Raw genomic sequence first — 12,889 nt, 5'->3', positions numbered from 1 at the left:
TGTGTATACTTAACATTGCAGGCGTTGAGTTTCTGTCATTGGCAGTGGATGATTACGTGTTTGTATGGTCATATTCTCATTATGTGTAGCAAGACTAAGAATTGCAACATTTATTAAATTGACAAAGGTTGGAGCAGCATGCTGACAAGTGTTGTTGGGAAGAACCGAATACCCTATACTACCATCATCATTCTGAGGATCCATCACAATGGCCCCATATCTTGACTCATAAGATTCATTGAAGCTGGACATCAAGTATTCACTCATGGAAAGCAGTTTTGGCCCCAAAGTAGGCCCTACTGTCTCAATAGCATCTTACAATACCTTACTAGGATCATGAAATGTGTATGTGCTTTCTTTAAACTTTTGAATCCAACACCCTTCTATATATTGTGAAACCTGTTTAGCAATAGGCAATGAAAGATCAAAAGGAATAGGACCACCACCACCTTCACCGCTAACTAGTAGATTAAAGTTGGAAGTTGTGAAGGCTATGGAGGGTTGATCAGGATGTGCCAACCTGAAGCAACAGATCAAAAGAGTCCAAATAAGCAACCATACAAGCTCATGCTGTAAAATTGAAGTAAAATCTGAGAAATTACTTCGCTCACGCATGTTGCTGATGAAATATGTCGGTAGATATACATAATTAACTTTACATTCCTATTTATTTCAATATATATATATATATATATATATATATATATATATATATATATATATATATATTCTAGAAGGGTAATTCAGTAAAAGACAAGTAAGTAATCAGTTGGTTTTTCAATTGAGAGTAAATCTGGTATTTACGTTTTTGTGCATACATTATGTTTTTTGGTACATATACACAAACAATTAAAACCAAAAAAAATCAAAAATCAAAAAGTATGTATATTATTAAACAAGAAACTAAAGCAAAAAAATAGAAAAAAAATTGACATTTATGCATATATATATATATATATATATATATATATATATATATATATATATATATATATATATATATATATATATATATGGACGTGTATGTGTATGTATTAGGCATAAGGCGTTCCCAATTCCTTCCCCCCACCCCCCCCCCCCCAAAAAAAAAAAAAAAAAAAAATACCCACTGTGAAATGCTCTTTTTTTGGTGTTAGAACATTTAGTCATTAATTATAATTATGATAAATAAAGGGTATTTAATTGTAATATTCAGCTCTATATATAGAGATCATATGTAATCCTTTTCTGTTAATAAAAACTCACGCTTTTACTTGGTATCAGAGCCAAGTTTTCAGCCGCCAGAAAATCATAACCCTAATCCGCCAAAACACAAAGTTGTAGTTGCTTCAATCGATCATGGCAACCATGATCGCCTTCAATGCTGCAGAGAAAACAAGTCATAATACCCACAAGTTCGCCTTCACCCTCTCTCCTACTAATTATGGTTTCTGGAAAGCAATGGTTGAACCATTCCTTATCACCAATCATCTGATTGGTTATGTGGATGGTACTATCCAATGTCCAGAACCGAAAATCATAACAGAAACTGTTGTAACAGATAACCCTAGTTATCCTCGTTGGGTTGCTAATGATGCACATGTTCGGATGTTAATTCTGTCAACCATCTCTGAAGCTTCTTTTCAACATGTTCAAGGTACGTCTTCTAGAGATCTGTGGCTGTCATTAGAACGTGCATATGCCCCCAATACCGCCTCCCGTGAATACACCTTAAAAACCCAGCTCCTTCGAATAGAGATGAAAGGTGACGAAACGCCACTCAAATACCTTAGTCGTGCAATGGAATATGCATCTGCTTTGGCTAACATCGGTGAACCCATGAAGGATAAGGATTTGGTTATGCTCACCATCTCAGGCTTACGAGATGAATACAACAGTTTAAAATCAAACCTCTTGGCTCCACAACCACCGATCACTCTGCATGGTCTATTATCTGACCATGATTAGCTGATCAGCAAATCAGCTTCACTGCCCACTTCTGCATCACCACAAGTGTTCACTGCTCATTCTGGAAGCAACTCAACTAACCAGTTACCTGATCTTACAGCAATCCAGTCACAACTCAGCAGTCTACATCTGCTAGCCTCTCAGTTAGGGTATCAACTAAATCCTATTGGCTCACAAAACACTCGACCACAACTCAACTATGCCTCTCGGTCTTCAAACAACCGAAACAATCGTTGAGGAAATTCTTGTGGGAACTCACGAGGTCACTTTTCCAACCGTGATCGTGACAACAACCCTTCAAGTCGCCAATTTCAATGGGCTTCAACTCAGAATACAGTATATGGGAATTGCAACCGATGTGGTATAGGTCACCTGCCGTCTCAGTGCCCAAATCAGTCCCGGTCTAGCCCTCAAGCTAATTTTGCCAACTGTTCAGAACGTGGATCATAGGCGGATTCAATAAAGCACCATGGGTATCACAGGAGGCCCCAAAAAAAAATTTTAATAGTATAAATTGTTTCTGAAAATTATTATTTATATTGCAGAAAATCTAAATATATTTTGGGTTACCCTAACTTTTTTTTTTAATATTGTTGTAGATGTTTAATCCAATAAATAATTAGCCCAAACTTAAAAGCCCAAGTTCCTAATACCATAAAATTAATTGACGTCAATTCTCAGCATCTAATTAGCGTAACTTCCAAATTCTAATTCCCTCCCTGCCCTGCTACTCGCCGTTACTCTGCTGTCCTCCTTCTTTTGTCGCAGATCGGTGGCCGGTGGTGGGTGTTTTCCGGCTAAATCCCCCGGTGGCCGGCGGTGGGTGATTATTGATCAAAGTGGTGCACAATGAAGCAAGTAAGTAGAAATTTTGTGATTATTTTTTGGTTAATTGAAATTCAATTTTTTGGCATTGTGTTGAAAAAATAGAAATTACCAATTAGGTTTATTAAATTAGAGACTTAGGGTCAATAATTAGTGATTATTTGTTGTTGAAACTTCAAATCAAGTTTATAGTTCATATATTTTGATAATTTGATAGCGGGTTGTTATTTGTTGTTGAAACTTGAAATCAAGTTATAAAATTAAAGTTGATTGTTGATATATTTTGATTGTAGGTTGATATTAACAAGTTTTTCAAAAGACAGTTAGATGTTGGAGACAACAATGGTGAAGGAACTTCAAAAAAAAATAGGACTAATGAAAGTACACAAGTTCCACAACCTAATCAACATACACCAAAACCACAATCTAATGAACATATTCCAAAACCACAAGAACCACAATCTAATGAGCATACTGAAAAACCAAAAGTACCACAATCTTTTTATTTGAATGATCTTCCTTCGGACCCAGGGGAGAGGCCAAAGATTACATCTTATAATCCTAATCAAAGGGATGAAATAAGGAGGGCATATTTGATTAAAGGACCTTGTCAACCAAAGGGGCATAATTTTGAATTTACCTTATTTGGTGAGAAGCAAAGACGTTTTGTTGTGGAATGGTTTACGGAATTTCCATGGTTAGAGTATAGCATTAAAAAAAAGAAGGCATATTGTTTTTATTGCTACTTGTTTAGAGACATGGTAGGGGGTCAAGGTGGAAAAGATGCATTTATAACCGAAGGCTTTGAAAATTGGAGTAAAAAAAAATCATTCCGAAAACATATGGGTGAGATTCAAAGTTCTCACCATAAGGCCGAAGAAAAGTGTCATTTGTTATTGAGAAAAAACCAATCTATTGGTGAAGTTTTGCATAAGCAAACGGAACTTGAGCAAAGTAATTATGAAATTCGATTACGTGTTACAATCCGTAGTTGTAGATTTTTATTGAAAAATGCATTACCATTTCGTGGACACGATGAGACGGAAAAGTCTAATAATAAAGGACTTTTCCTTGAAGTCTTATCTTTGATTAGAGAAGATAATGAGAATATTTTTAATGTTACTTTAGAAAATGCTCCAAAAAATGAAAAGTTGACTTCTCCGACAATTCAAAAAGATATTGTCAATTGTTTTTCAAAAGAGATAATCAAGTTTATTTGTGATGAAATTGGTAAAGATGTGTTCGGTATTTTAGTTGATGAGTCTAGTGATGTTTCCAAAAAAGAACAAATGACTATAGTTTTAAGATATGTTGATAGACTTGGGATTGTAAAGGAAAGATTTATCGGAGTTGTTCATGTGTTGGATACATCCTCTTTGACTCTTAAAGCCGCCATTGATACTGTTTTTTCCAACACAAATTGACTATCGATCAGGTGAGAAATCATAAAATATTTATTCCTTTAATATGATATTAATTTTATTTTTATGTGTTATATTTTTTTTATTAATTTTTTCAAATATATAGGTGAGGGGGCAAGGTTATGATGGAGCAAGTAATATGAGTGGTGCATTCAACGGTTTGAAATCTTTGATTTTAAATGAAAATAGTTGCGCATATTATATACATTGTTTTGCACACCAACTTCAGTTAGTAGTTGTGGCGGTTGCAAAGAAACATGATGATGTTGAAGAATTCTTGAACAACTAGGTTTGGTGGTTACTGTCGTTTGTGGGTCTTGTAAGAGAAAAGATATGATACGAGAGATGCGAAAAGAAAGAGTGGCAGCCGAAATTGGTATTGGTGAAACTGAAACAGGAAGAGGGTTGAATCAAGAGATTTCTCTTGTTCGAGCTGGAGATACTAGATGGGGTTCACATTTTAGAACAATTGTAAGTTTGTTGAATTTGTTTGCAGAAGTTGTTACGGTCCTTAAATATGTCAAAGAGGAGGGGTCTACTTTATCTAACCGTAATCAAGCAAATGGTATTTTTTCATATTTCAAAACACTTGATTTCGTGTTTCTTTTACACTTGATGTTGGAAACTCTATGTCTCACGGATACTTTGTCAAAGCATCTTCAAAAAAAAGATCAAAATATTTTGGAAGCGGCTTCGTTAGTAAAAGGGACAAAGAAAGCATTGCTAGTTTTTAGAAAAGATGGGTTTCCACAAATTTGGAAGAAAGTATGTACTTTTTGTGAAAAGCATAGTATTAGAATTGTGGACATGTCAGAATATTATGTTACCCCACGAAAGCGTAGGACCAATAAGACTAATCAACATCATTTTGAAGTTGTGATTTTTAACACGATTTTGGATATGCAAATTCAAGAATTTAGGGAAAGATTTAGTGAAGTTGGCACGGAGCTGATGGAGAACATGGTGGCTTTGAGTCCTTGTGACTCATTTTCTGGTTTTGATAAAGCAAAGTTGTTAAAGTTAAGCGAGATATACAAAAACGATTTTGACGATTCAGAAAGGGTGCAACTTAATGGGCAACTTGATATCTATTATCACTCTTTGCTCCATGTTGAAGGGAATTGCAGACCTCTCTCGTTTGTTGATGGAAACTGGGAAGCACCTCTCTTTTCCTTTGGTTTATAGATTATTAAAACTAACTTTGGTTTTGTCCGTCGCAACCGCAACCGTTGAACGGTGTTTTTCTGCGATGAAGTTCTTGAAGACCGATTTGCGTAATAGAATAGGTGATGATTTTATGAATGATGCTTTGATTTGTAGTGTAGAAAAAGAAGCACTAGAGAATGTTAAGACTGAAAATGTAATTAATCGTTTTCGTAAAATGAAAGAACGAAGAGGTGAACTTTAAAACGAAACTTTGTTATAGAAGTTGAAGTTTATATCTAATCAAATTGTGGTTTTTATTTTTTTGCTTATTTTATATTACAGGATTTTTTTTCTCGGGATACCCCATTATTTTGACCCTAGCTCCGCCACTGACGTGGATCCACTTCAGCAACTACTTGGTGTCCCGACACTGGCGCAAGTAATCATGTTACTCCTGACTTATCAAATCTTGACGACTCCAGTACATATCATGGTAATGACTCGCTTCATGTTGGTGACGGTAATCCTCTTCCTGTTTTTCATATTGGTTCATCAAAAGTATTCTCACCCACCAAAACCCTTAATCTTAAGAATATTCTTCATGTACCTCAAATTCAAAAGAATCTTTTATCTGTTAAACAATTTTGTCACGATAACAATGTTTATTTTGAATTTCACTCCTCTTATTTTGTTGTGAAGGACGAGTCTACCCACACTATCCTACTTTCGGGTCCAAATGATAACGGCCTCTACTCACTCCGTCTTCCCCAACTCAAGTATATTCCCAAGATTGCCTTCATAACATCCAGAGTCTCTTCCACTGTCTGGCACCAACGCCTTGGTCATCCACATCAACGTGTCTTCAATAATATTATTTCTAGTTGGTCTTTACCTGTTTCATCTAAACTTAGTTCTTTATGTATCTCTTGTCAATTGGGAAAATTTTCAAAACTTCCATTGTATAACTCTATTTTCCGTAGCAATAAAATTTTGGATTTAGTTTATTGTGATGTTTGGGGACCCTCTCCCACTGTTTCTTTTGATGGTTACCGTTTATTTCTCTTATGTGTTGATCATTATTCTCGATACATGTGGTTTTATTCCCTTGCTCATAAATCTGATGTTTACTCCACCTTTACAAATTTCACCACCATGGTCGAACGTCAATTCAACACCAAAATCAAAAGTCTTCAATCTGATTGGGGAGGTGAATTCCGTGCTCTCACCCCTTTTCTCACTAAACTTGGCATTGTTCATCGACGCTCTTGTCCTCATACAAGTGAACAAAACGGGATCGTTGAGCGTCGTCACCGTCATGTTGTGGAAACTGGCCTAACGTTACTTGCCCAATCTCACCTTCCTCAACGCTTCTGGTCATTTGCTTTTGACACAGTAGTTTATCTCATAAATCGTTTACCGTCCAGAATTTCCTCAAATAAGTCCCCATTTCAACAAGTTTACAATCGACAACCCAATTATTTCTTTCTTCGAGTTTTTTGTTGTCAATGCTTCCCTCACCTTCGTCCTTACAATCGTCACAAACTTGATTTTCGTTCCACACCGTGCGTCTTTCTTGGCTATAGCCCTATCCATCATGGTTACCGCTGTTTCGACCCTCAAACCGAACGTGTATATATCATTCGTCATGTTCGCTTCAATGAACACGTTTTTCCATTTCAGAACCCTTCACCACCACCACCCAACCCCTCTGCTACTCCCTATACTTTTGTATTCCCTAACCCACCACCAATTGTGGTTCCTGATCCCATTCCTTCATCTACCTCACCTCTATCATCTTCGCCTCCACCGCCTCAGTCCCTATCACATCCACCTCCACCTACCTTTCGACCTCAGCCCCCTAATCTTCGTCCTAATCCTACATGCACCTCTCGATTCGACCCTTCTGCCTACACTTCTACCTGTGCTCCTACACTTCCCACCGAACCCACTTCCTTTGTCTTTGCTAACAAATCTCCCGAGTGGCGTCTTGCCATGAGTGAGGAGTTCCAAGCTCTTGAAAAGAACGGAACATGGTCATTAGTCCCTTACATTCCAAATACTAATCTGGTTGAATGTAAGTGGGTGTACAGGTTAAAGAAGGATCCACAGGGCCATATTACTCGCTACAAAGCACGTCTTGTGGCAAAAGGGTTTCATCAACGACCAGGTGTTGACTATCATGAGACTTTTAGTCCAGTAGTCAAATTCACTACCATCAGGGTCATTCTGTCTCTTGTTGTGACCAACAACTGGGATCTCCGACAATTAGACGTGAAAAACACATTTTTACACGGTGACCTACAAGAGACTGTCTACATGAAACAACCTCCTGGTTTCGTTGATCCAACTAAACCAGACCATGTCTGCCTCCTTCACAAGTCACTTTATGGGCTTAAACAAGCTCCCCGAACATGGTTTTATCGGTTGTCCACAACCCTCGCTCAACTTGGTTTTTCAGGGTCCAAAACTGACCCTTCATTGTTTATCTTCAACTCGGGTGGTACTCTCGTATATGTACTTGTCTATGTCGATGATATTATCATCACAGGAAACAACCAGTCAGCCATTAAACGTGTCATACATAACCTGAGCTTCACCTTTGCCATCAAAGACCTCGGTCGCCTTCACTATTTCTTGGGCATTGAAGTTGTTCATCATCAACGAAATCTGGTGCTTTCTCAACAAAAATATATTCTTGACATTCTACACCGGTCAGGCCTATCAAACTGCAAGCCTGTTAGCTCTCCGATGAGCTCTTCTCATCCGCTAACCATTGATGATAGCCCACCTCTTCTGGATCCTACCATATATCGCCAGACTGTTGGAGCCTTGCAATATGCCACATTATCACGACCAGACATTGCCTTTGCTCTGAACCGCGTATGCCAATTCATGCATGCTCCAATGGAAAATCATTGGTCCGCTGTTAAACGCATCTTGCGTTACTTAAAAGGCACGGCCGACCTAGGCCTCTTGCTTCATCATCAATCCGACTCCTCTCTACAGGCCTTCACGGACGCTCATTGGCAAAACTCGGCCACATCTCCTGTTCAAGCTTATTCCGACTCCGATTGGGCCGGTTACCCTGTCGACCGATGATCCACGGGGGGATTTTGCCATCTATTTGGGATGGAATCTTGTCTCCTGGACTGCCCGCAAACAAAAGACGGTTTCAAGATCATCTACTGAATCTGAGTATAAAGCCCTTGCTGATACTGTTGCAGAACTAATTTGGTTAAAGGCTCTTTTACATGAACTAGGGACAACAGTCACATCCGCTCTGGTTCTCTGGTGTGATAACCTAGGAGCCACCTATCTCTCAGCCAATCCTGTGTTTCATGCTCGCACTAAACATGTTGAGGTTGATTTCCACTTTGTTCGTGAGCAGGTAGCAAAAGGTCATCTGAATGTTCAATTCATATCTACGAGTGATCAGATTGCGAATATTTTTACGAAACCTTTATCTTCTCAGCGATTCCAATTCTTGAGGTCCAAGTTGCAGGTTGTTCCCCGCCCTCAACTTGCGGGGGAGTGTTAGAACGTTTAGTTATTAATTATAATTATGATAAATAAAGGGTACTTAATTGTAATACTCATCTCTATATATAGAGATCATATGTAATCCTTTTCTGTTAATAAAAACTCACGCTTTTACTTTGGGTTAACCACATAAAAAAGCAATACAATCTAAACAAAAAAAAAAACCATTCTTATTTTACATTTATTAGCCCAAAAAAAAAAAAAAAAAAAAAAAAAAAACCTTATATACGTGGAACCGGTTTTTTCTGAACCGGTTTCGGTAAAACGGAACCGGTTTATATAAGTTCGGATTTTTTGGGTGGAACCAGGAGGCATGCCTTGTCCCAGTGGACGAAATTGCCCTTGCTGAGGTGGAACCAAAAACCGAAACTACAGCAAAGTAAAACCATCAATATTCATATATAAACATCTATTGAACAATCTATCAAGATTCAAGATTCAATTAATCATTAATCACCTCTTCCAGAGCATCAATGGCGGCTGGAACAAAATCCTTCAACTCCTACTTCCACAGCTTTAATGGCTGCCATGAACCAAGATTCAGAATCATAAGACTATATCAATTTTTTACATAGAAAAAAAGAAAAAAAATAGTAATTTGGGATGACTTTTTTTATACCTACGACCAAGAAGAAAAAAAACATGATCATCAACTCAACTTTATAATTCCCAAATTTCCCTTCTACATACCCAATACCTTCGCGGCTTAGTACAAAAACAATCAAGTCTCTTACATAACCAACATAAACCCCTTACACTTCTTTTTAATTGCTTCAGTAGAACTATGAGAACAAGATCTGTCACCAAATACCTTATATAATATAACCTAAAACAGAAATCATCATATGATGCTACAACATCCAATCCAAGTCCAACAAACTAAAACTTAAAATAGTATTCGATACCTGACTGTCTGATCCAACTGAGAACACCCTGGTATGGGTAGGACTAGCTGCCAAAGCATTCATGGCAAGAAAGTGCTTGCAACAAAGTACCATGTGAACTGTCCCAAAACCGAACATTGCCACTGTTGTCGCCACTCACAAGGGTCCCACACCTAAAACTACATTTATAGAAGATATAGATAAATAAAGACTTGTTTGTTACCTTACTAACAGAATGATAAACATATAAATCAAATCAAACATACATTTTTCTTAAATAAAAACGATCTAGGGAGTTGCAAGAATTTGAAAACTCTTAGAACCATATCTATTTTTCTAGATGAAAAATGTTAAGAAACGAGAAAATAGAGACCAAAAAATGCAAAAAAAAAAATTTCTATAAATTATCCAGAAGCCAATCTTTCAAGGGTATTATCAGTACAACTGGATTTTCAGGAACTACACACATCATCATTTTTATCTTCCCTATGTAATGTTACATTATTACCCCCTGAATTATCTGCAATGTTTCTTTGACCCCTAGAAGAAATTTCACTTGCTAACCTTGTCATGAATCCAAGGGTAGCTAAGGGTATAGAAAGTGCACCATTTGTCTGAATGCTTTCAGCTGTTTGATCATCTGTATCAACACTCATCTCTGATCCATTTTGCATCCGAAGATCCTTAACAAAAGAAACAGTTTAAAATTTAAACCAATTTATTTGTTTATTATAATTTTTATAAATAGAAATAGAAATAAAAATGAACCTCTAGTGCCTTTTGAATATTTTCCATTTCATTATCTTCACCCTCCAATGTTTCCCAACTTGTTGCATCATCACTCACTTCACTTCCACCACCAGCTGAGTCATCATCATCATCACGCCGTACTACATATATTGCTTGTGGGGCCACCTGATATCACCAAACATCATATCAATAAACAAAAACCTACTTCAAACAAGAAGGGCATTCATGTCGTTTTACAAGAAATATGATTCAACATACCATTGAAACCATTCCTTCAGCCCAAGTAACTTCAATATCACCATTTCTAAGCCCTCTTTCTTCTTACACCTTTTATCCCTCTTCACCATAACTTTTCTTACCTTTTTCCTATGTAAAGGTCAAGATTCATGAGTCCAGAACTCAAACCTTTTGAAAGGGGTCCTTTTACAAGTATAAGTGTCCCAAGGAACAAATTAATATATAAATTCATGAAATTTAAAAGTACATAAAATCTTTTAACCAAATGCATGAAGTATATTTCATTAACTGTTCAAATAGCTATTTTGTTCAGATTCATTTCGAGCACATCTGTGTACAATTTCCACATTCTCACCCAATTCATTCACAATCTCATGCCTTTATATAGACAAAACAAAATCCTAAACCTAATTAGTACTCCATCAGCATAGTTTGTCTATTATATCACATTATGTACAGATAATAGCTTTTCAATATGAAAACAGTAACCAGTTAACTCAAAACCTCAATCAATGCAAGCATATTCATAAAAAAGAAACAAAAAATTGTCAACGATCTAAGCATAGTAAGTTCTTTAATGAAAGAATAACCTAAAAAAAGAATACGAACCTGAGATAGAGATTGGGCTGATTGACCATGGTCGATCTGGTAGCCACCAACAACGCGATTCTGAGTTTGCTTCTCGATCGTAACCATGACGATTTAGTACCCACCATTGCTCCCACATTGCAGGTTGGGGGAGGTTCATCATAGAGGGCAGGAAGACTGGGAGAAGGGGTTGTGGTCGGAGGTGGGTGGTGTGAGGGTCTACCCAGCGGTGGATGGCCTTGCTCGGTCCACCAACAGTGTCTCAATCTTTGGTCGTCGAACAAAAACCGGACGTACAGAGAAAGCTGAGCAGAAGTTGGAGAGCAGATGTGGAGAAGTTATGGGTACAAGCGACTAAGATGCGAAGCTGTGGGAGGATCTCCTTGGAAATGAAACGTTGCAGAGCAGATGTGGAGAAGTGAAGCGGTGGAGGTTTGAGAATCGAGAGAGAAGAAAGAAAGAAAGGGGGTTTACAGCGGGGACGAGCTAGGGTTTTCATCCGTTGGAAACAAAGCGGGGGTTTTTAATTGTTGGGATTTCATTTCCCCCCTTGGGATGGAACGCGCGTTTAATTAAAATTTATAAAATGACATGGTTAGATGACACACATTTTATTTAAGGTGCCCTCCATGTTTTTATTATTAGACACTAATTTTAGGGCACACAAAAATGTGTGTCCTAAATCCTTTAAATTTTAGGAGAGATGACATTATTTTTACGTCACACACTTTTGCATAACGTAAATCCGTGCGTATCATAAATTACGTGTCGTTAAAGGCCCGTTTTCTAGTAGTGACATTACCTCTATGGGGTCCGTTGTATTATCTACACGGATCACAAGAACTGAGGTGTTTGATGGATCATCCGAATCTGAACATGAGGCATTGTAGATGGTTGGATGTGGTGAAGGATTACGATTGTGAGATCCTTTATCACCTAGGGAAAGCTAACGTGGTGGCCGATGCTCTCAGTCGTAAGGCGGTCATGGCTCTGATCAAGGATTTGTGTTTGAGGATGACAGTGATTACCCTGCTCTTAGAGCAGATTCAAGTGGCTCAAATTGAGGCTATGAAGGAAGAGCATCAGAAGAGTGAGCGTATAGTGGTCAGGCGGTTTCCCTTGATTATGAGATCTGGGGGTTATTTACTTTCCATCGGAGGGTGTGGGTTCCATATTGGGGTAGTACGCGTCATGTTTTGATGGAGGAGGCGCACAATTCGAGATTATCTATTCATCCCGGAGCAACAAAGATGTATAGAGATCTCCGGCCTAACTATTGGTGGCCATGCATGAAGCGGGATGTGGCCTAGTATGTGGAGAGGTGCTTGACTTGTAGGAAAGTCAAGGTCGAGCATCCGAGATGAGAGGAGATTACGATGAATTTTATCACCAAATTACCCCGAACGGCGTGCAGAGTGGATTCGATTTGGGTCATCATGGGTCGGTTAACCAAGAGCACGCATTTCATTCTGATCTAGGAGAGTATTTCAACAAAGATGCTAGCCGATATCTACATTTGGGAGGTGGTGGCACGTCATGGGGTGCCGGTTT

At 38.0% G+C, this 12,889-nt stretch overlaps 3 protein-coding genes across 3 annotated transcripts; all 3 read left to right on the top strand.

Moving 5' to 3' along the window:
• Positions 1–1,338: 1,338 nt before the first annotated feature.
• On the top strand, positions 1,339–1,947 carry LOC145140668 (uncharacterized). The gene has a single exon (XM_079074080.1). It carries the CDS (start codon positions 1,339–1,341, stop codon positions 1,945–1,947), a length of 609 nt encoding a protein of 202 aa, XP_078930206.1.
• Positions 1,948–2,146: 199 nt separating this feature from the next.
• Positions 2,147–4,482, top strand: LOC145140667 (uncharacterized). The gene is made up of 3 exons (XM_079074079.1): positions 2,147–2,308; positions 3,066–4,175; positions 4,300–4,482. The coding sequence occupies exons 1-3, from the start codon at positions 2,147–2,149 to the stop codon at positions 4,480–4,482; spliced, it is 1,455 nt and encodes a 484-aa protein (XP_078930205.1).
• Positions 4,483–4,538: 56 nt separating this feature from the next.
• On the top strand, positions 4,539–5,378 carry LOC145140664 (uncharacterized). Its single transcript, XM_079074078.1, has one exon. It carries the CDS (start codon positions 4,539–4,541, stop codon positions 5,376–5,378), a length of 840 nt encoding a protein of 279 aa, XP_078930204.1.
• The last annotated feature ends 7,511 nt before the right edge of the window (positions 5,379–12,889 follow it).

Source organism: Lactuca virosa, chromosome 9, assembly GCF_052849685.1.
Source record: "Lactuca virosa cultivar CGN04683 chromosome 9, Lactuca_virosa_CGN04683_v6, whole genome shotgun sequence".
Lineage (NCBI taxonomy): Eukaryota > Viridiplantae > Streptophyta > Magnoliopsida > Asterales > Asteraceae > Lactuca > Lactuca virosa.
The sequence above is the reverse complement of the archived record's forward strand: the minus strand, read 5'-3'. Positions and strand labels throughout refer to the sequence as shown.